General features: G+C 42.3%; 1 protein-coding gene across 2 annotated transcripts in view; it reads right to left on the minus strand.

The window, feature by feature from the left end:
- The window catches only part of COL28A1 (collagen type XXVIII alpha 1 chain), a 153,269-nt gene that overhangs the window by 9,617 nt on the left and 119,620 nt on the right, over positions 1–24,032 (minus strand). For both annotated transcript variants that reach the window (XM_044246092.1, XM_044246093.1), the window contains 6 exons: positions 16,948–17,016; positions 16,322–16,402; positions 16,195–16,230; positions 10,471–10,507; positions 8,275–8,829; positions 6,581–6,738 (listed from right to left, as the gene is read on the minus strand). In XM_044246092.1, the coding sequence (XP_044102027.1) occupies positions 6,581–6,738; positions 8,275–8,829; positions 10,471–10,507; positions 16,195–16,230; positions 16,322–16,402; positions 16,948–17,016 (936 nt within the window). The remainder of the gene's footprint in view (positions 1–6,580; positions 6,739–8,274; positions 8,830–10,470; positions 10,508–16,194; positions 16,231–16,321; positions 16,403–16,947; positions 17,017–24,032) is intronic.

Genomic DNA, 24,032 nt, shown 5'->3' on the forward strand with positions numbered 1-24,032 from the left:
TATTTCCTTTAAGAATGAGTATAGTATGACTGGACAACTCATAGAATTTTACTCGAACAAGATATTAGGAGAAAATACAGATGTACTCAAACGTTTTTATTATTTTTCCTAATGTACTGTCATAAAGGCTTAATACCTAGTTAAAATATATGCCATTGTATTACACACAGGTTTTTTAAAGGTAATTTGGCCAAAATGGAATTATATATAGGAGGAATAATTCAATGATGTTATTTTTAAGAGTAAAAAATAAATGAAATGAAATGATGCTATCAACAAGAAATGAATAAACAGGAAAACTTGTAGGAAAGTAAAATAGGGGGCACCTGGGTGGCTCAGTGGGTTAAAGCCTCTGCATTCGGCTCAGGTCATGATCCCAGGGTCCTCGGATAGAGCCCTGCATTGGCCTCTCCACTCAGCAGGGAGCCTGCTTCCTCCTCTCTCTGCCTGCCTCTCTGCCTACTTGTGATCTCTGTCTGTCAAATAAATAAATAAAATATTTCAAAAAAAAAAAGAAGAAAAGTAAAATAGGACAAGAGTTTTGAGACCATATTATTCATATAGACAAGAAATGATCAGACCTCAGTCTCAGATAGTAGAGGATGGATGAGGAGAAAAGAGTTGATGGCATGGATAGAGAGATGATAAAAACAGACCAAAGACGAAGATACCAACAAGTGTGGAAGATAATGTAACAATAGAACTACAGACGTGTTCCAGGTTTCTTGCCAGGTGCCTGGCGGGACTCTACCCCTACGGACGGCAATCAGGAGAAGTTGCTTTGTGAACATATTTCATGTTGAATGCCTGCGAAACACCCAGAATAAGATCTGCATGATCAAAAACGTGAATCTGGGGTCCAGGAGAAAAGTCTGGACTGGGGAGGCAGACTGGAGAGTTGTTAACATAAGGAAGAGAAGAAGGTTAAGGGCCAATCTTAGAACTAAGTAAAGAGTTTAATATTTAAGGAGTAAACAGAGAAAGTGAAACCCCAGAAGCAAATGAGAAAGAATGCTAAGGTGGTTGGGAGGGGAACAAGGAGAAAGAGGACTCTCAAAACGAAAGAAAGGAGTGGCATGTTTGATGCAAAAGAGAAAATAAGAGGACAGCAATAAGGATGTGGCAATTAAGGTATTGTTGGTCATTCTTCCAGCAGAGGTTCAGTGGCATATCAGAGGCAGTAGCCTGACGTCAGAGGTTTTCCCAAGTAAAGGGAACTGAGGAAGTTGAGAGGGAAGAAAGGAAAATGTGTGTGTGTGTGTGTGTATGTGTGTGTGTGACAAAGAGGCAGAGACAGCAGAGACTGGCCTATGGAATAATTTTATTATAAAAAGATAGAGAAAGGAGAGTAGCAAGAAGGACTTGAACTAAGAGAGGGTTAAAGGATCTTTTCAGATGGGAGAATCTGAAGCTTATTTACTAGCTATAGGGAAGGAGTCAGAAATATTGGCAGGAAAGGAAATAATGGCACGAAAATGAAGCAAGGTCTGAGTTTTGGAAGAGGCAGAAGAGAATGGGCCTCAGAGCACAGGCAGGAGACTAAAAGTTACCACAACAGAACTGAGGATAGAGCCTATGGTCATATTTTAGGATGAAGGGACACAAGACACATCCAGTTCCAGTATCAAGTCAGAACTTGTCCAGGGCTCTCATTTTTTTTTTTTTTTTACATCTGAAGAAACTTAACATTTATTTTCCAGATTTACAAATTCTGTAAAGTGAGTGTTTTTTTTTTCCAATTTATTTATTTTCAGAAAAACAGTATTCATTATTTTTTCACCACACCCAGTGCTCCATGCAAGCCGTGCCCTCTATAATACCCACCACCTGGTACCCTAACCTCCCCCCCCCCCGCCACTTCAAACCCCTCAGACTGTTTTTCAGAGTCCATAGTCTCTCAGGGCTCTCGTTTTTTAAAATCTTGCCAGGGGAACCCATTTCAGAAGTGGCCTTCTCTAGACCGATCGCGGGGTGAAGTAAGAATGAGTAAATATTGCAGGGAAAGGAGGGTGAGACCTGGGAGAGCTAGCAAGAGTGAAAATGAGATAAAGACCTTGCAGCAGCTATGTGATAATGACAGGAGGGGAGAAATGAGGCAGGTGGCATGGGGACTAGGGATAGGGTCTACTAAGTGAGAAGGGGTACATAGAGAGCGTGGGACGCCAGCAGTCAGCCCGCTGTGTTCGTTTCCTGTCATTTACATCAATAAGGTGTACATTTCCTCCATGGAAGTGAGCATTGGCCTATGTGTCCTGATAATAACAGGCAAGGAGAAGACTCAACTTCCCACTTCCTCCACCACCTTCTCCAACTGGTGCAGAGCTACCCACAGGGACTCTTCCCATACTTGCTTTACTCTCCCCTTCACTGGCTTGTTGGGGAATCACTGCACAGAAACCCCACAGCCTTCTTTCCACCAAGATGAATATGTCTCTGAGGCCAATTATCTAAATTACTTGCAATCAGGGAACAAATTTTCATAATACAAAAAGAAGCTTTATGGAAAAGTTAGACAGGGCCTCTTTCTTTCTTATTCTTTCAACTGGAAAAAGAAATCTAAAATATTGTCACAAGAAACAAGTTCCAGTGAACAAACCAGCTGTGTGCTGCCATGACTTTATTAATGTATTTAGAATGACAAAAAGTTATTTCAAGTAGGAAATTGATATGTTTATTTGCTTAATGGACCATTAATGGAAATAACCAATTAGTCTGACTAAATGGTGTTTACTTGATTTTATTGCCCCACTCCCATTTATATCTTAGAAATCTTTTTTTTTTTTTTATCTTAGAAATCTTAACCTAACTGGCTAAACCCGGAAAGAGAAGGATTTTTTAAAAACAGTATAATTGATGACTTTCACTGAGGAACATCCTTTTAGCCTATTATTTGGTATAGGACTCATTGGATCACTAAGTATTTACTGAGCATCTACTGTGTAAAAGATGAAACACATTTTCAGTCACGAGTGGGACACCAGTTTAATTAGACCCAGATCAAGTTCTCAAGGAAATCAAATCCATTAGGAGAGTTGAGGTATGTACATAAATTAGTAACAATGTAGAACGTTACAAATCCCAAAGCAAGTACTGTTGGTCCTGAGATTTCAGGAGAAGAACAGAATGGATGTGCATGTTTAGCTTCCTAAGACTGGCCTGAAAGAGTAATAGAGGAGGGGGTTACCAAGAAGTTATGAATTTAGTAGAAGCTGGGAAATTCGTCTGCTCTCTGTATTTCCCAACATACCCATGCATAAATGTTTAGTGAACCTCAAGTTCATTCCACGATAAGCTAAAATGCTTAATATGTAAGTCCTTGGAGGTGGAAACCCATTGACTTAGATTTCACACAAAAGTATAAATAACTAGATTTTTCTCTAAGAACAGATTTCATAGAAAGATGACAAAGAAGGAAGGCCAGCACTAGATGCCATAAGGAGTGACAGAGGCAACAGAGAAAGGAAAGGGAGACACAGTAAGAGAAATAGGACTCCTAGGACTTTTGAGATGATTTGTTTTACAGTACTGCCTAGGGTGGGCTTGGGGAAAAGCTGAGAATTGAAAATTTTGGAGAGACACTTAATGTGTTTGGAGACTGTAATCATACTTCTAGATAAAGGTGTGTATGTAAGTATGTTTTTGTATTTGTGTGTCTACATTGTATATACATATGGCAGAGATAACTGTGAATATCAGTGCATATATGTTTGTTCAGACTAAAATCTGTCAGGAACACTCGCTGCTTAAAATTCAGTCTTGCCTTGGCGCTTCTGCAGAGAGAGTCGGGGTGAGATGTTCTGGAGATGAGGGTTATCCAGGAAGCTCAAGTCCATTGTAAGCTTTGCTATCTCAGAGGCACCCAAGGAGACCTAGAGGGGGCTCAGTTTCCCTCTATGTGGCTCTTTGTGTTCTAAATCCAAACTGTTTTGGATGTACTTTTCTTATGCCCTCCCCTCTGTCATAATCTGTTAATATCACTCATTTCCCGCCGCTGTCTAACTTCATGTGTCATGATACCAGAGGCAAGGCTTCTCCTCATGCTGTGTCATGAGCGCCACGGTGGTCCCTGGCACCCTCACTTTACCTGGAATAAACCAAACTCATTATTTTCCTTCAAAATAATGCTTCCCTGCCTCCTCTAATCTCCATCTCAGCAGATGGTGTTTCAGTTCACTCTAAATCTGAGTTAGAAACCCAGCTAGCTAACCTCTCCCTGACCTCCAACTCATCCCATCACGAAATCCTGTTCATTCTACTCTGGAAGTGGCTTCCAGTCCACACCTGCTTTCATTCTGATTACCCAGACTACTGCAAGACCTCCCAGCTCAGCCCCAGTCACCTGTCTTTCTCCTATTTATCCTTTGCCCTACTACAGGGTTATTCCACCCCCAAACCAAATATGACCATAGGACTCTCGCTTTAGAAACTCCTCTGCTTCCTCCAGGCTGCCTGGCTTACCCATGAAGTTCAAGCCCCTTCACGCAGCCTGGGAAGCATGTATAGTTAGTCTGCAGACTGTCCGTCCAGCTGTAACCCTCACCATCCTGCTGCACACACCTTAGGCTCCAGGGAGACTGAACTTTTCCTAATATCTTGAAATGCCATCCATTTTGGAATCCCCCTTTGCCTACATGTTCCCTCTGCTGGAAATACACCTCTCCTTACTTTTGTCGTGAGAAACTCCTACTTAATCTTAAAACTCAGCTCAATGCTACCTCTTCTGGAAAGCCTTCCTTGACTCTGAAATTAACTGCAACATCTCTTGTGCTTTGTTCACAGCTCTGTTAAAGTTCTTAATAATTCTTGTGTGCATCCGTCTTCCTGAGAGGCCATGGACTTCTCCTGGACAGGGACTGTGTCCTAAGAACCACCTGCTAGTATACCAATCAATTGTCAGTACACAGTATGGAATGCACTGATTATAGGGAGAGTTCAGAGTAGAAGTGCCACTTGTTGGATGGAACCTGAGTCTGCTCTCATCTAGGAAATCTTCAGGAAGTGACAGGTCGAATAGGAGAGGGACAGAGGGATAAGTCACACAAGCAGGCAAGGACCCAGGAGCACTCCATACTCGGGAGGAAATAAACTGTATACTTCATTGTCTGTAATTACTTTTAAATGCTCAGTGAGGACCGGGATCAGCAAACCCCATGGGCCAAATCCAAGCTTTCATCTGTTTTTAGAAACAAGATGTATCTGAATGTAGCCATGTTTGTTCAGGTAAATGTTGGCTGTGGCTGCTTTTGTCCTTCAAAGGCAGAGCTGAGTAATTGCAACAGAGATGAAATGACCTGAAATACCCCCCCCCCACACACACACAACAAAAGGTACTACGTGACCCTTTCCAGAAAGAGTTTGCTGACCCATGATATAGACCATGTGGTATGAATGTATATGTGAATTTCAATCTATAATCCAGGAATTAGTCAGTATTTAATCAAATAAGAACAATACTTTATTACCCTCTTTTGGACAGAATATCAAAATCCAGTGAGTCCTACAGTTTATTCCCTTAGGAATGGCAACCTAGGCCCAATGCCTGAGTGGCCCTGCATCCAACTACCCAGCTGGAGGTTTCTCAGGTCCTTAGTCCAGATAGACAGTTAACTCAATCCTGATGCTAGAATATTATTGCTCTTGCTTATAAGGAATCTTTCATGTTTTTTCATAAAAGGACAGCACAGGGACTTCACTGAGCTTACAGAATAAGGCCATGACTCCTGTGTGCCTGCTTGCCAAAGGATTTCCATATGCGTGGTAGAGATCAGTCTAGACCTACTCAGGTTGTAACTTGATGGGGAAGAGACCACAGCACTCCCTTACCAGGAATCATGGGAGGCTTTCCAATTTTCACCTAAAAGAACCCAATACTTGTTGCCCTTGGCCTGAGGTCGTTGCCCAGGAGCTTGCTATGGGTACAGTCACATTTGTCTCAATGCCTTTGGGAGGTAGTTTCCTCACGCACGTGTACTTGAGGAGCTTTGAAACCGAGCAATCTACCTTGTACCATATGCATATGCATAGCCTCCCACCCAGTCTCCACTCTGAGCACAGGAGGTGGAAGCTAAATGAGCAAGACCATGGCTTGGAACATGGAAAATGGCAGGTTGAGCATGTGCACACTTTGAAGAAACTTGAGAGGGTGCAAAGTAGGGAGCATAGACCCAGATGGTTGAGGGGGAGTTGTGACCTAGTATGAAAGGATCTGTGGAGCATGGCAAGGGAATGACTCAAATAGTGTCATGTTAATCCATTTTACTGTACGTGATTTGTTCGGTGGTAGCCGGGGCATACTATAAAAAATATTATTTGCAATGTTCAATAAATAATTACTTATAAAATATGGAAATATTAAAAAAAATAAAATATGGAAATATTGAAAAATCTCATATTTGTGCTCACTAGCCCTAGTACCATTTCAGAACTAGAAATCTGAGGACAAAAACACCACTATTTATAGTCAAGGACTTGAAAATACACTCCTCTCAGTTGGTTCTTGACAGGGCAGTCCAAGATGGTCTTTGACGTTAGACAGAATACATAATTTTAAGCTCACAAATTAAACAAGAGAGTTACTTACAGACTCCGAAATCTCTTTCTGAGGCTCTGGAGTGGATTCATCAACTTTTCCCCCTGATATCCCAAATCCAGGTTGAAGTGCCGGTGAACCCAAAACTTGAATGAGGTAGGAATCAAAATCCTCACATGTTTTTTTAAACAATTTTTTCTTCAGGGTGTCTTTTAAAAGAAAAATAGAAAAGGAGAATAGTAGGGGCAAAACCTGTTTAAAGAGCTCTTCCATGCTCTTCTTAAGCATTTTCCCATCACTTAAGGTCAACCGCTTGGTGAACTAAGTTTTAAAGCATTTTGGGGATCATCTAGAAGAGGCCATCTAAAATAATTCAATTGAATTTAATCATGTACAACAGCCTATGGAGGCAAAAGAACTACTTAAATCCTTATTATCCAGAGTGTCCATTAACTGAACTACTCTGTGGAAGGGGCAGGTCCCACCCAAGAGGAGAATAATGGGTCTTTATCTCTGGTTCCAGAGGGAGCCAAAGGCCAACCAGTTCAAAAATATATCCCTCATTAGCTGGGATGAATCACTAACTCCTTTGGTTAAGATTAGATAAAGCTCTTTAATTATTAAAGTATAATGTCTCTGAAATGTTGAATATTTCTGGACATTGTAACACAGTAACAGCCCAGTGAATAGGGTTTGTCTGATAAGTCTACCAGTCATCCTGCATGGTGTTCAGCAAATGAAACCCCAGTTAGAAAGGCCTGGAGAAAGGGGAAATGACAAGTGAGAAGGTTGTGGGCGGGGCATGCTACTCTTCAGGCCAGAGGGGCCGGCAGCCAGTCTGAGTAGGCGGGGAGCAGCATGAGGGCAAGGAGGGGCCGTGCTAGGCCATTTCAGCCCCCACCCCCGGATGGATGGACAAGGAATGATGGAGCCAAATGGAAGCCTGCAAACACGTGAAGCATACATTTCACCTACTTCCCAAGCTCACTGGATGTGACCCCTGCCAGAATGAGTTCTCAGTTGCCAAAGAATTGGAGTGTGTTTCACTGGGAAGCGATACTGACCACACTTACAGAGGAGTCAGTCTCTTAGAATGTCTCCCTGGGAAACATCAGCTCATGTGACAGGGCAAAGTAGCAAAGGGAAGGTTAGCACTGACTGTAGATGAATATTCACAATGTGGAACTATAAGATAAACTCCCAATGTCAACCTGTCTATTCTTCATTAGCCTCATATTTTGTAAGAGCAGCTAATGGAGAATAGAACAGAGATGGGAACAGAATAATCCCCATTACCTGTGTTTCTCCTCTCTTTAGATTACCATAACTTTTTTTCATTCATTATGTACTTCTTAATGCACTTCGATTCCATGGTTATTTTCTGCCTTGCTGCTGGCTTCCTGCACCTCTTATGCAGGTTAAGTCACTTTTTGAACTTTAACTAGGCTTAGCAATACCCCAGATCCTACACTTTCTTTTTAACTATGTCCTCGACCATAGATGGCCCAGTTAATCAGATCCAAGGCCAACTCAGCACTTATTGCAAGTGAATAAAGATAAGAGATTGTACTCTCTAAACTGGACACATACTGAACATTTTTTGCCTTCTGGAGTGTATGTGTTTAATTTAGTGTTGGCATAAGCCTCATTAGCCTCTTCCCGATTTCTATTTTTGGCCAAATAATCCAGTGAGGCAGTTCTTGGAAGAATAACATAAATTCTTTTCTCCTGGCCCTGAGTCTTACCTTGCAGGGTAATGAAGTCATCAAACAGATAAACGTGCTCGCTATCTGGGTCGGTAGCGATGAGATTCATTTCTTTGTGGAACATTTCGAAGTTGGGATCGTTTCTCTTCACTACCCCAATCACAAATATTTCCACATTGATGTCACTGGCTTTCTTCACCACTTCAGTCAGATTCTTTTCATCTCGGGTATCAGTCTGCCCATCAGTGATGACCAAGGCCACCTTCTTCACACCTGGCCTTGCGGCTTCAAACATGTGGTTGGCCTCATGGAGAGCTAAGGCAGTGTAGGTGCCTTCCCCCAGGTACTGCATGTTGTCCACAGCCAGCTTGAAGTCATCCTTGTTGGAGAACTGAGTCAGATGAGCCACCTTCTCCACCTTATGGCTATAATTGATTATGCCGATGCGGGCCGTCGCGAGGTCCAGAGCAACCTGGTCAGACAGAGTCTTCACAAGACTTTTGATGATCTCAAAGTTCTCTGGCCCCACGCTTTCGGAGCTGTCAATCACAAACAATAGTTCTAGAGGAGTCTCTTTGCATTTGGGCCCACACCCTGAAAGATGAATGTTGAGATAGAAACATTGCATGAATGAATGAAAATCATAACATCACTGGTTGGTGTCGGATTGGTGTGAGAGGGGCAGCAAACCACTAGAGACCTGAACTATAACCTTCCCTTTCTGGGAGAGTTAATAGCTAACAGCTATCCCCCTTCTGGTTTCTATATCTGACTTTTTAAGAAACAATATATTAAAAAAATTACCCCCCCCACACAAACCCACCAAAACACTGTAGAGGATAAAATAACAAACACCTATGTGCCAATTTCTCAGATTAGGAAAAATATATTTTTAGAAGGGTCAGCATCCCAATGTGCACCTTCCTGATTCCATGGCTCTCCCTGTCCCTAAAAGATAACCCTAGCCTCAATGTGCTCTTTATCCTTCCAGCATTTGTATTTAATCTGAATCCGAAAGCTAACCTTCCAGTCTTCTACCATATCCTTATGTGAAAATTGATATTTGCTCATTAGAATGACCATGGGGGTAAAGTGATGGATTAGAAATGGAATGAAACTGGAAATGGTTAATTGTGGGGAAAGGATGAGGGCCCATAGCTATACAGAAGAATATACTATACAGCTGCCCCAAACCTAGTTTGTGTGCCCAGTTGCTCACAACGATGACGAAGGTGGCTCAGTGAGGCCAGCAGTCCCTCCATACTATAACATCTCTTCAGGAGAATGAGCTCAGAATGCTGGTTAATAAACAACTTTTGTGTAAGGTTTACCATTCAATGCAATCATTCAAGCTACCAGGAAATAAGACTTATCCGGGCTCCATCGGTTTATTCTTACCTTCATGTTGCCCAACAGCCCTCCCTGAAAAAATCATGAGGAAACTTTGTGCTATTTTTACCAGGCTTCCAGAACTCAGAAGCCACTTCTAAACTGGCCTGTCACTGTGCAGAGTCCCAGATGGGTTCTTAAAATCCAGAGGTCTTTTGGGGGACAAGCCAGTTCAGGGGTTCCCTGTATGGAAGAACAGTGACATTTCTGCCATGGTTCTCTTATCACCATTATTCTATTAATCTCTTGCCTTTGGGCTAATCTCTTTTTTTCCCCTCTTTCTGCTAGCTCTATTTTAAGTCTAGCAGATTTAGCCACAGAAGCATTTAGATAGAACTATGAAGCACAACGACCTCCTGACTGTGTCTTCCTTTCTTCGAAATGCACTCTAGAAATTGTGCTCAAAACTCAATTCAGAAAGACTTCTTCCTTCAGGAGAAACACAGACATTATAATCACCAGCCAGGCTGGACTCAAATGCCAGTTAGGCCCCTGTGGTCATATTTCCTTTGTTGTTTTTTTCCTTCTCAAGCTCAGGTAAATGTCACTGAATACAAATGAGCTCTGTGCTCACAAAAGGCCTGGCTGCCCGCCGACTCCAGGGCCTGTGTCTTCACTCCTCTTAACCACCCTGGGAAGAGGACTTCTTTTTCTTAAAATCAGGATTCCCACAGCCCCTCTCTCCACATCTTTCAGTTTCCCATTGACTTTCCAAACGAGCTTCAGACTTTCTCAAGAGCGCTCTCTCCTGTATCTCTGGGTGACCGCATTTATCTCGACCAACCCAGAACACAGTGGCTGTGGTATTTTGAAGCGATGGTTCTTTTCTTGACGGTCAAAGCTTACCACATATTTCAAAAATAATTTTGATAATTTCTTCTCTCTGGAGGACAAAAGGAAAATGTTATTATTTATATGACCGTGATATTTTTTCCTATCATCACAAAACCTATGTCTTATTACAATCAGGGTGGAGCCATTTGCTTTTATTCTTTCGCTGAGGAAAATAAAAGGCATGGAGGTTAAAAGGTGGCTAGAATGTATCATAACCGAAGTGTGTGTGAGTTGTGAAATGTCAGAGCTCGGACTTCCAGGGTTCACACTGCGGCTCCAGCATCTATCAGCTGTGTGACCTTGGCATGAGATGACCTAATAGTATCTGTGTCTCAGGGCAGGGGTGCAGGCCAAATGAGGCTACGCACATAAAACTCTTAGGATAGGGTCCAACTCCATAAAGTACTACGTACAGAGGAGTGGGCAAGGTATGCCATCAGGTTAACCCACATTAACTCAATTTAACCCACAGGCACTGAGCAACCAAGACAGATACCAGGGCCAAAAGAGATTTCATTCCATGCTGTATTCCCTCCTTTTCTCTACTGACGTCTAGTTCTGCAAGTCCCCTCCCCAGGTTCCTAATACTCTCACTTCAGCACTTCCCGGAAATGCCCCGGTGCTCCTGAATGCTCCTCCCTGGTCCTGCTGTCATCAGCTCCAGCAGAGACCCGGGATGAGGCGGGCAGGGGAAGTCAATGTGCCAACGACCCTGCCCTGAGCAGCCCGTTCACAAATAACTGGGATGGGACGCTGGAAAACAGAATTCTGTATTTGCTGAAGACAAGAAGCTGACCAGAATGATGAACGTAGGAGAAGCCCAGAAAATCTCAATGGGAAGGAGGCAAAACCAAAGAAGATCCAAGAAGATAAAAGTTAGCAGTTGCAAAAGTAAAGTTTTAAAGAAAAAAATATCCATAATGATAGAATTGGGGTAAAGATGGCATTGCTGGTGATGTGCCTTCACAGAAGCATATACAGAAAATACTCAGGGCATTTTAATTAAATTGTATTTTTTGTAAACCGAGAAAAAGCCACTAATTCCAAGTGGCTACTCAAAAAGGACTCTCTCGGGGTGCCTGGCTTAGTTGGTTTAAGCGTCTGCCTTCAGCTCGGGTCCTGGGATCAAGTCCCACATTGGGTTCCTTGCTCAGTGAGGAGTTTCCTTCTTCCTCTCCCTTTGCCTCTCCTCTCTCTCTCTCTCTCTCTCGGGCATCCTCTCTCTCTCCCTAATAAATAAATGAAATCTTTAAAAAATTAAATAAAAATAAAAAGAACTCTCAAAACAATACAATTATATAAAAGGAGGAAGTCAACAGTCATCTTTTGGGGGGGGCACCTTGTCATGTTTTTCCACATTTAGAGAGGCATTTAAGAAATCGCAAACTAGGATGTGTCTAGAAAGGGAAAATGTATATATTTATATATTTACATTATGTTTTTAGAAAGGAGAAAATACTAGACACCAAGTTTATGGTTATAGTTTTTCACTTAACCCTGTATCATACTGAATTTCCCATATGATTCAGTATTCTGAAAAACTGGATTACTGAAGTCGGATGCATGGCTGTTTTAAGGTTCTCGATGCATTATTGCCAAAGTGACCTTCAGAAAGATTGTAACTGACACTTCTAACATCAGCGTATAAGAAAACCTCTTTTATTTTAGACACACAATGCTGGTTATTATTATTATATAATCTTTGCCATTTGATAGAACAAGATATCACATTGATTTAAATTATACTTATGTAATTCTTGGTAAGGCTAAATTCTATTTCACATGCATGTTTCCAAGTTGTATCCTCTTGTGCAAATTCTTTGTATGTCCTTTGTTCATTTCTTTCTATTAAGATGTTTATCTTTCATTGACTTGTTAAGAATAATTTATATATCGGGCGCCTGGGTGGCTCAGTGGGTTAAGCCGCTGCCTCCAGCTCAGGTCATGAACCCAGGGTCCTGGGATCGAGTCCCGCATCGGGCTCTCTGCTCAGCAGGGAATCTGCTTCCCTCTCTCTCTCTCTCTCTGCCTGCCTCTCCATCTACTTGTGGATTTATATATCAAAGTTGCATTTAAATTCTTTTTAATGTGCTTTTATGGTCTAACCAGGTCTAAAATGCTTTAAGTACTCACATATATCAATCTTTTCCTCCTCTTCTTTGCTTTTACTTGACTAAAATAGTTTTATTTTTCCCTCTCAAATTGCTCAATGACTACTTTGGCTATTTTTGCCAATGATGAAGGCATCAAATTTATACCTATCAAAAGATTCATAGTCTAGTAAGCAGTAGACAAATAAATACTTTTGTCAGGGCTATACTATTAGATCGGCGCCAAGGAACCACGCTGGTCTGCTGGGAATTCCAGGTGCGGGAACCTGAGGGTGGGGCCGTGGTCCCGGAAGGTAGATTATGAGCGGCTTGGGGAGGACAGAAGGGGAATGGGAGGAGCATTCCAGGCAGGGCACAAATTACACAAACACAGTGCCTTACAGTACTTGAATAAACTTAGGACACGGACGTGGCAGAAAGAATGACAGGAAATGTGGAAGACAGATGAACTCTAGAAGGTCTTTGTGTCATGGTGAAGAGTGTGAACTTTATCCTGGGTGGTGAGAAGAGGCATAGTCCCTAAGCTGAGAAGAGATCTGATCACACTTTTATTTTAAAAATGGTGATCATGGGGGGCACCTGGGTGGCTCAGTGGGTTAAGCCTCTGCCTTCAGCTCAGGTCATGATCTCAGGATTCTGGGATCAAGCCCCACATCGGGCTCTTTGCTCGGTGGGGAGCCTGCTTCCCTCTCTGTCTCTGCCTGCCTCTCTCTCTGATCTCTCTCTCTGTCAAATAAATAAATGAAATCTTAAAAAAAAAAAAAAAAAAAGGTGATCATGGCTGCCAATGGAGGGGTTCGAGGTTTCTAAATAGTTCAGGGGGGAAAGTGACGCCAGAAGGGAGTAGCGGTAGTGATGGCAAGGAAGGACTGGTCTGGAAGGAACTTCCAGAGAGAAAATGAAGGGGGTTGGTGAGTAATTGGAAGGATGGGGGAGGAAAGAGTCTCAGAAAAGGCAAATGATGTTGGCCCACTCTCTGAGACAGGGAGGAGTGGAACAGAAGCAGGGTGGGGCTGATGAAGATCACTAGGCTCTGCTTGGGTGTGGCTGAGTCTGATGCATCGATGGGACGTCCAGCTAGGGATGTCCAGTAGGCAGTAAGACGTAGGGTTTGGTGCTCAAGAGAGCAGTGCAGCAGACTGGAGGTGGATGTCAGGAAGGCCAGCCTACAGACGGCTGCGGAAATAGCAGAGGCAGATGAGATTGCCTAGAGCAGAGCGTCTCAGTCTTTTGAAACCTGTGTATCCCTGCACCTCCACTGGTTAAACATATTCCTTTCCATGTTTATGACATAGAGACATTATGTTTTCATTCTCCATAAGCTTTGCTATGATATTAAATTAGCCTTTTCAAACTATACATCCTCCCTTTCATGGCTGTCCCTGCCTTAGAGTTGGAAGACCAGGAGAAAGAAGACTGAGGGCAGACACTGAGAAATGCCAACATGTAAGGGACAGGTGGAGGAACAGCCTTTTGGAAGCAGTTTGGCGTGAATTATTGTGACACTGAACTCTGTCGATGGTATTTTCTAAAAGAGTAGTTTGCTACTCTGGAATGAATCTACAACTGACAGCCGTTTGGGGATATATTTGACCAGGGAGAGAACGTGGGTGGGGAGAGGAAAGAGGCCTTCTAAGAACAGCATTCATGGGGGAGTATCTAGGATTTGGTCCCAGCCAAGCCAACTCTGGCTACAAGGGCTCTGCTACTTGCTAGCAAGGTGACTTCAGGCGTATTGCTCAAAACTTTTCTGATTTAGCATGTCTTTCATGGAAGCAGAGATAATAGTAGCTATCTCATGGAGCTATCACATATATTAGCATGGAGTCTTGGGCAAGAGAGGGCTATGGCCTCCAGCCTGTCCTCTTCTCATTGCACCCTGTCCCTACCATTGCTACACTGCACGGGGACTGGGCCATCATTCGTGGGGTCAACAGTCCTCACCTCTGAGCTCTGTCCAGATTCCCTGAAAACAGCTGCCCCTTGCCCACCTTCTGGGGGGACCCAAGCATGCAGGCCAGTGCTGTCACTTAGGCAGGCAACCTGGGGATCCTGTGTATCTAGCGTGTAGAATACAGCAGGCATGTGCTCAGGATGCTCAGTCTCTTTGGCCCTGAGGACTCCTCACCCAGGGGAAGGAGTGAGGCAGAAGAAGCACTAAGGGTCTCGTGTGGGCGCTCTAAACCTTGAGCCCTCAGGCACCCAGCAGTACTAAGTAAGGGTGGTATGAGGTGAAGGAGCCTAACACAGAACCGGTCACAAACTAGATTCTCACTGAAAGCAAATTCGCTCTTCCTTCACTCGTCCTTCCCTGCTAGTCCCTCTTCTAGAATCTAGAAAGCCTAGGTCAGCAGAATGACATCCTCATTTCTAAGATCTCTGCCTCTGCATTAAAAATCTTCTGCTCAAGCGATAAAAGCCTAACTTGGCCCCAAACATCATCATACATCCTTTTGTCTGTTCTGGGTCCACATATCTGACTCCTATCATGGCATTTATCAAATGACAGGTGAAGATCCTTAGTTTGTCTTTCTTTCTAATGGGCTGTGAGCTCCTTGAGTCCACAGACACAGTTTCTTAATCTCTACTGCTCCCCTGTCTGTCTCAGAGCCTGACCCAGAATATGCACCCAAAAATGTTGGTAAACTGAGTGAACAAATTAATGGATGGAAGAAGGCAGGCCCTCTCCACATGCTGGGGTAAGAGGGAGGGTATAAACCTACGGGATTGCTTCTCTGAGCTACAGACACTCTCCCTGCTACTTTGGAGGAGGAATTAATGTGTATGCAGCTCTTTCATATGCCACAGGCATCTGGAGGTATCTGACTTGTGGTAAGGAAGAACAAAGATGAAAAGGCAAACAGGACATAAGAAAAAAGTGTGTGTTCTGTTTGTTATATGCCCAGGTCTTGTGTCTTACCTAAACTACCTGAACTCCCACCCCTGATGCCTGGATTTGCTTAGCACAGCACATAGGATCAGCATCCCCAGACCAAGACCCACTGAAAAATCAAAAGGGGGAAAACGAGAAGGTTCCTATTGCTTCTCCACTCCAGGAGATGTAGTGCCCTCCAGCAAGAAAGGAAGAAATAGACTTTGCTATAGAAATTCTAGAACTTTCCCACCCTGTAAGGCTTTGTAGAGTCAGCTCTTTATTTGTAGCGGTGTAGGGAACATAGGGAAAAGTTTGCCGATGCCTTGCAAGTTTTGTGGAATAAGTGAATTAGTACATAATCTCCATTTTGTGATGGCTGTTCTCCGAGTCACTTCCTAAAGGAGCTAGTTCCAGGAAACAGAACTCTCTCCCCATTTGAAAATGTGGAAGATCATGTAAATTGGAAATCATTTTTTAAACAGTTCACCTCCTTGTTACCCTGTCTACCAGGGGTCAGAGGGCAGTAGTCACACCCCATCACTGGGCTGGGTGAAGCCTGCCTGGCGTTCTTCTTCCCTCAGGTTCAGATCAATTACCTCATGCACCTAAGTCAACACTGGGCTTATAGCTGTGCTTTCATTATATAGCACCTGTAACTGTGTCAAAGAATTCATATTTCTGAAGCTAAAACATGAATGCAATAATTTTGCAAGCACCAACCCTCAATTATCCCCTAGGATGGATACTCACCGTGAGTCCTACATCTCCCTTTGGTCCTTGTAACCCCTACTTAATGGAAGAAGAATAACAGTCAATATAGGTTGGAGCTAGTTAATGTATAAAAACTACAGTAATACTTTAAGAAATCACTCCTTGCCTGTCTTCCTGGAGATCCGGGCTCCCCAATTTCCCCTTTATCACCTTTCTTTCCCATAGCGCCCTGTTCTCCATGTTCTCCCTTTAGAATATAGTGAAAAGAGAAGTTTAGAATGTAAATATTGAGGCCAAAGAAGAAAAAACTCTAAAATTTAGTTCATTTGCCAGTGGTTTCTTTTGAAGACCTGTGGTTCTAGTTGATAAAAATATACTACAGGGAAAAAATCATTATATTTACCTTCCCCCCGCAGTTACCATAATCTAATTCATGACGAACCAGAGATCTCAAGACGAGGAGACCTTGAGATATGATAAGAACAGCTCACTGCTTTCAGGAAGTGCAACTATTATAAAATTTTATAGCAGAGTTCTCTGGTGTCTTCTACATGGTATGTTGTAAGGATTCATTCCTTTAGCAGCTGGCTTTCAAGGATGAAGAAAACAAGATTTATAAAGTAAGCATGTTTCTAGTTAGGAAAGGAAATCCATAAGGATTTGCTTCTAAATGGGTTTTTTCCTCTGAAAGCTATAAGGATGAATAACCAGTATGAGAGCTCTTCCAAAGCTCACAAAAAGCTATTGAAAACCCAAACCCAAGCATTTTTCTAAGGTCTTAAAATAACTTACCTTCTGTCCAGGGAGGCCACGGCCTGTCATGCCCTTTGGCCCTGGAAAGCCTTGAGGTCCTTGCTCCCCCTACACAATACAAAAAAGGGTTCAGCCCATTAATTTCCCAAGATAACTCAGAAAATTCTTTGAGTCAGATATATACTTGTGGTTCCAAAACTGCACTGTAGCATTATCTAAATTTTGGGGGAAATGTATATGTCGGATGGGCTAGATGCTTTGCTAGTAAAAGCTGAACTTCTGAGTCTGGGGTAGAAGTGAAGGAGCTGGTTTACAGCATTTGCCTATTTCTGTGGTATAATTACTCCCACTTGGCCAATTTTCAAACTATGAACATTATGTCAACCGGTTCACAAATGACAACTAGCTGTTATTTCAGTTGTGATATTAATGGTGATTTTTATAATCTCCTCTACATTTTCCTATGTTTTTTTTGATATGCTAAAAGCATGTGTTGTCTTAATAATGGAGGAAAAGAGGATATAACAGCATCTCTCCCCAATGAATGCCAAGGAGCTGTTTATATAATTACCATATACTGTTAGTTCCAGCCCTGATAATTAGTACCATGAATCTATTGATTTAGTAATTCCCTAATTCAGAAAATAAAAATGTTTTTCATTGTAAGGTTTTTAACTGCTCTCTCCCTTACCTTAACTTTTTCTCCTGCTCCCCAACCCCCAAAACTGAAATAGCTTGAAACAGAAATAATCCCTGTTGGGTATACAAAGTCATCATTCTGATGCTACTTAACTCTAAGTCATTGTTAGCAATAAGTCTATGACAAAGGTTTGTGGGACCATGAGCTGCTGAGACTTCATTTGTTTACCTTGAACATCTTTCTCAAAGGGACCCTGACCACACCTACTAGATTCACTTACCAGTGAATGCTTAATGAAAACCTCAGACACTGAAATGAGAATCCAGGATGGGGGTTGGGGTAAAATATTCCTTTTGCCATAGGCCTGCTAGGGCTTGAGAACCACTGTTCCAGGAGGGAGGATGGGCTTTAGAAGGGAGTCTTGAGGGAGTCACAGAGGCTTGCTTGGAGACCACTGTAACTTTGAGTATCAGCATTCCTCAACCCCCCCTTCCTAGCTCACTGGCTTTCAAACTTTAAAAAAATCAACAAAACGCTTTCTTTTTCAAAGTATTATAATAAAATATTTCAGACACATAAAACGTATATTATAAAAGGCAAACACTCACCTATATTTAAAAATGAAATTCAGGGGTGCAGATACCCCTGAAACCCCTGATGTACCCAATCCCCTTCACCTAAGAAGGGGAAATCTCTTTCTGAAATTGACATGCATCACTCCCCATATCTATGTTTTTATGTTTTAACTACATATATATAATCTAAGATCATGGACAATATTTAATAGTTTAAACCTCAAGTAAGTGATATATCTCTGCATCCAACTTGTATTTGAAATCTCAGCATTATCTATTTGAAGTAGACCTGGGTACATATACATAGTTCTAGTTTGTTAATTTTCTCTGCTGTACAGTATGCTATTAAATAACTAGACAATTTATTCATTATCCTAGTGATGGACATTTATGTTGTTTCCAGTATTTCCCCATTACAAATAATGCTTCAGTGAAGACTGTTACATATCTTTGCACACTTGCATACCTCCCTAGGGGGGAACATTTCCTTAAAACAAATCTTACACAGATGGGTACAACATAGGATGAATATAATTGGAGACTCTTGTTGAAATGAAGTGTTCAGCTCTTGCTGGACCCATCACTAGCCCCTCTCAGTAGGCTGACTCGGTTGAACTTTTAGATACTTAATCATCTCTGCCATGTTGTACTTCTAAATGGAAGGCAGGTATGGGGTTACAGTTTTGCCTCCTCAAATCGGCTCAGACCAAGTTTCTTACAAAGATCAGATTGCTGAGAACTCATTTGTAGACAGTCTTTTTCACCTTGGTGACTCTTGAGGCAGGCACAGTGCCATGGCATAGTGGTCCCACGGTGAGGGTTTCTGCGGCATTGTGCATGGATGTCTCAGGCCCATCTGAGGAGGCTCACTGCCGAAAAAGTGCCCCCTCTGTTATTTGCCTCAGTGATAATGGGAGATAGACAGGGATCAGTGGTCTTCCCTATTCAGTTCACAGTCAAGAGAGAATAGTTTTTTCCCACCAGGAAACATGGTGGTACAGAGATCCCCAGAACCCTGGATAGGGATTGGTGCCTGTGGAATATGCCAGAGATGGTACATCAATGTGCAGCTTGTGCAAGCTAGATATTCAAGCAGGAGAACGGGGAGGAGGCAAAAACCTGTTCTATTTCCAAAGATGGCCCAGCTAACATGGGTGTGAAGAGAAACAGACAAGAATATGTGGAACACAGATCAAACCCATTACAGTTGCTGAAAACTGTGCTCTGAGAGTGGGTATGCGGCCTCATCGAGAAAATAAAGGCCAGAGGGGTCTGTCTACATACAGACTGGCTGGTCAGCTCCCAGAGTTGTACGGAGGATGGTCGCGAGAAACCTGCCTGAGAATCAGCCATTCTCTGTTCTAATTAAAAAGAAAATAAAAACCAAAATCTATAAGAAAGATATCCTCTTAAGAAAGATGTGTCCGTAAATGACATCTTGGCGTAAATTCGTTTTCTGAGGTTTTTGTTTTGTTTTGTTTTGTTTACAGAGGCGAAGCAGGACATCTTTATTGGACCAGGTACCTGGTTGAAAGGTGGTGTGAGGTTGTCAGGGAGATCCTTGAGATGCCTGGGACCTGAGTTTGGGGGGGTAGGGGTGCTGTCAGGATGTTTCGAAGCCAAGTGGAAGGGGATTAAAGGTTCAGGAGAGAGCACTAGGAGCGGCTGTATAACTGGCTTTGTTCCCTCCTGCAGGACCTGGGGTGTGATGGGAATGGTCCCTGAGAACCATACCCTCAGACAAAGTGGGTCCAGAAAGAACTTGATACCTTTCTGACAATTATCCAGAATAATTATCTCTTTTACATGCCCTGCAATGGCTAATATAGATGTCCAATAAATGTTTGTGACTAATTAGCTTCCTTTAAGAAATTACACAATTTCCTAGCAAACTTAAAAGCTACTGTGGCTTCAATGCTATGTCCTGAGGGGAAAACCTCCAAGTAGCCACTTGGCATGTTAGGATCATCTCCAGGGTCAGGAATTTATTTGGCACCACTTCACATTATAGACATTTTCTATATAATTGTACCACATGTAGCTATTCCAGGCAGCTGTGTTTCCCTATACGAAAGCTTTTTTTTTTTTTTTCCCCTCTTTAATTGTCAGCTTCCCTTCAAAATACTTGGAAGTCTTCCTCTAACTTTCAGAGTGTGCTACCAGGCTGATAGCAAGCAAACCCCTTAATTTGGCAGAGCCGAGTGCTAGCCCATCATACTCTTCCTTACAAGTCTCAGGAAGATGAGATGCAATTATTTCAACCTGGATCAGAAGCTGCTACAGGAAAGAACGTGTCTATCTGAAGGTATAATTAAATCCACATTTCAAGCCCAGCTTCTCCACCACTCTATCTCCCCCTTAGATCCCACATGCTGCAGATGTGATCATTTTCATTTTCCAGATAATTCTGGTACCGTAAAGAAAGAAATCAAATTCATGATTCATGATGATCCCAAACTATAAAGTGAACTTCTCTATTCCCTTTAGGGTGTAGAAACTAGAAAAGGCTGCTTTTGCTCTTAAATTCACAACCCAAAAAATGGTAAACAATCTAGGGAAGTCCAGCTTTTTTTTTTTTTTTTTTGAGTGCATCATAGAACTGTGGCTGTGGGGCAACCCTGTGATTCAAAATCTAAGGAAACACAGGATCCTCTAAGGAGAGACAGGACATTGGCACTTCTATGCTGGAAACACCAATGTCATACAAGCTGGAAGAATTCAGCTAAAATTTTTGATCAGTTGCTAAAGGCTGAGTGTGGGCTCTTGGGAGAGGACAGGACCCCTGGAAGCTTCAGACACAGAGGAATTTATACCCACTCACAGACTCTTTGGGGACCTCACCAATGCTCATAAGAAAGGCTGGGGACAAGGTGAGTCCCAAAGCTTCCCTAAGAGTTCAGGACCTGGGGAGGGACATGGTGGACCCCAGAAAAAGGCACAAAGCCTCCTGTACGACAAAAGTCTTAAGCTGCCAGAGAGGTATAGCTAGCACTGTTGCCTTTAGGGCAAAGATGACCCATGGGAGCTGGGGAAAAGAAACAGAATAAACTTGCAGGCATGGATCCCAAACCGTTAGAGATGTCCCACTACTCGGGAAAGAAGATGTCCACTCCTGGGGAAGGGTCAGGAAAACTTCCTTAGCCCAGATCAGTAGAGGCCTCCTATTTTTGCTGGAACTCGTAACACTGTACATTTAAAAGGGTGAATTTTGCTGTATATAAATAATCTTTGACTAAAGAATAAAATAAGTATTTTAGAAAACACAACGAATAAATAGAATGGCAAAATGAATAGGGTCTATAGAGTAAACAGTAGTATAGCAATGATAATTTTCTGATGCTGAAAATTTTATGGTGTCATGTAAGAGAATACAAATGTTGATAAATTTTGGAAGTGGGGAGTACAAGATTACTGAAGCAGGCCTTCAAATGAAAAGCAACTCAAAGGAAGAAGCCGGTGCTATATTAAGATGTTGAGTTCATGGGTAAATGGCAGAGTCAGCAAGACACGGTGACCTGCCTGAATAGTTATCTAAGTATTTGACTTCAAATCTGGGAACCATCCTGTATTGAAAGGAATTCTTTTCTTAGGCTTCACGGACACAGCTAATTCACTTTGGAAGGAAAATGACATTTTGCTCGTGGCCTATGGAGTGCATATAATTGTGCATGCAGATGGAAGGTGCTTACCCAGAGACCCCTAGAACAATGCAATGGTCTGGCATTGGCGCCTAGCCCCTTCCTCCTGAATCCCTTTCGTCACATTCTCCTGTTATAACTAGCAACTGTTTTTGATGGTGTGCCCTTGTGTGAAGGACTGAGCCAGGTAATGAAAGAGCTAGCCATACTTTAAGGAAATTGCTAGAATAACCTGGGGGCAAGTATGTAAATGATAAAATCGAGGCTTTTGCAAACCTTCCCCAACTCCTCAGATTATATTTGATTTCACACCCAATAATTCTCTTCAAAGAGAGAGTATGGACTCTCTTGATCTAGAAGGCTCTGCTGATTTTCTGTCCTCAGTTCTGTCTTGGCACAGAGTAGAAGCCAGGCAGTTTCTCTATCTCTAGTCTGAAAATCAGGAGCCTCCAGTTTCTTAAAATCCTTTCCTTTGTGGAATTGAATTCCTCTAATTTAATGTCCCATTTTGACATGTTGGCCTTCTCTAACATGGCTAGGGCCGCATAATTAATGCTCTTTCAGTAAAGCAGCCCATTCGGCTGGGAGTAGAATCAATGTGTAAGGTACGTGTTAGCAGGCGAGCCTTCCGCTGGAGTGCAGCCCAGGCTCACTTGCTACCTGGCCAGGATATGGGCCTAATGGGCTTACGTGGAACAACGTGGCTTCATTATACTTGATTTTCATTCCCATGGTGATCTAGTCCCATTGTGCCCAGTGAGAGGTGGAGAAATGGTTTACTTTTTACAGATGCAGGGACGGATTTTGAGTCTGTTCCTAAAAATGGTTTGAAACCTGCAAGGACAAACACTGCATGATTGTACAACATGAGCTGACCCAATGGTCCAAGTCGCGCAGAGTAGAATAGTAGTTGCCAGGGGCGAGGGCGAGAACGGGCTGTCGTGTGATGGACGTCAAAGTTTTAGTTATGCAAGATGAGTAGGTTCTAAAGATGGACTGCACAACGTAATGCCAACAGTTAACAATACTGTACCGTGCAGGCAGAAATTTGTTAAGTAGGTAGATCTCATGCTAAGTATTCTTACCACAATCAAAATTAAAAGAATAGCTGAAAATAATGATTTTTTTTCAAAAAATGGGAAGGACAAAGATATCCACGTATATTTTTAAGTAAAATAAAGAAAATTACATTAATTTTAAAAAGATACAGTCTGCATTATTTTCTTTTTTAAAAAGTAACAAAGTTTCTTGAATTTGCTACAGGGCCATTGGGAAACATATAAGAGAGGTACAAAGCTTCCATCCTTGGAGTGTCCAAGCAGGGTGTGAATGGCCAGATGCCCTTTAGAATGTTGCAGAATATATTCTTGTTTGAGATGGGGAAGGAATTAGTAGAAGCCTCTTCCAGTTTAAAAAAATCACAGGCATGTCTCTAGTACCTGCTTTCTCTTTGACATCATGAATATTGCCCTATTCGCTACATCTTTTCTATCAGCATACAGTGTATATACATACATACATACATATATACATACATACAATCTCTCCCATCTTTAAGAAAAACTTCCTTAGGACACCTGAGTGGCACAGTTGTTAAGTGTCCAACTCCTGGTTTCAGCTCAGGTCGTCATCTCAGGGTCATGAGATCTAGCCCCGAGTGAGCAGAGTCTGCTTAAGTTTTTCTCTCTCTCTTCCTCTTCTCCTCCCCCCTCAAATAAATATTTATTTATTTATTTGTCAGAGAGAGAAAGTGCACAAACAGGAGGTGTGGCAGGCAGAGGGAGAGAGAGAAGCAGACACCCCACTGAGCAGGGAGCCTGATGCCAGGACTCAATCCCAGGACCCTGAGATCATCAACTGAGCTGAAGGCAGATGCTTTACAGACTGAACCAGTGCCCCTTTTCTCTCAAATAAATAAATAATTCTTTAGAAACTTCCTTAATCACACATATCACTCTCCTACTCCATCTCTAGGGACATTATTTTCAAAGTCTTGCTGATGTGCTCTATTTTCCTTTACTTTCTTACCATTGTCTCATTTTTATGCTTTTTAATTTTAATTCAAACTACAGAAAAGTTACAATAATAATACAAAGATATCCCATATTCCCTTCACCCCAACTCATCAATTGTTAAGATTTTTTTCCATGTTTTACTCTATGAGTATGGGGTGTGTGTGTGTGCATGTGTGTGCGTGTGTGTACACATACATGGCTCTTGTCAAGGTTACTAATGACTTCCGTGTTGTCAAATCTAATGACCACTTTTCAC

The sequence above is a fragment of the Neovison vison genome, chromosome 4, assembly GCF_020171115.1.
Source record: "Neovison vison isolate M4711 chromosome 4, ASM_NN_V1, whole genome shotgun sequence".
Taxonomy (NCBI): domain Eukaryota; kingdom Metazoa; phylum Chordata; class Mammalia; order Carnivora; family Mustelidae; genus Neogale; species Neogale vison.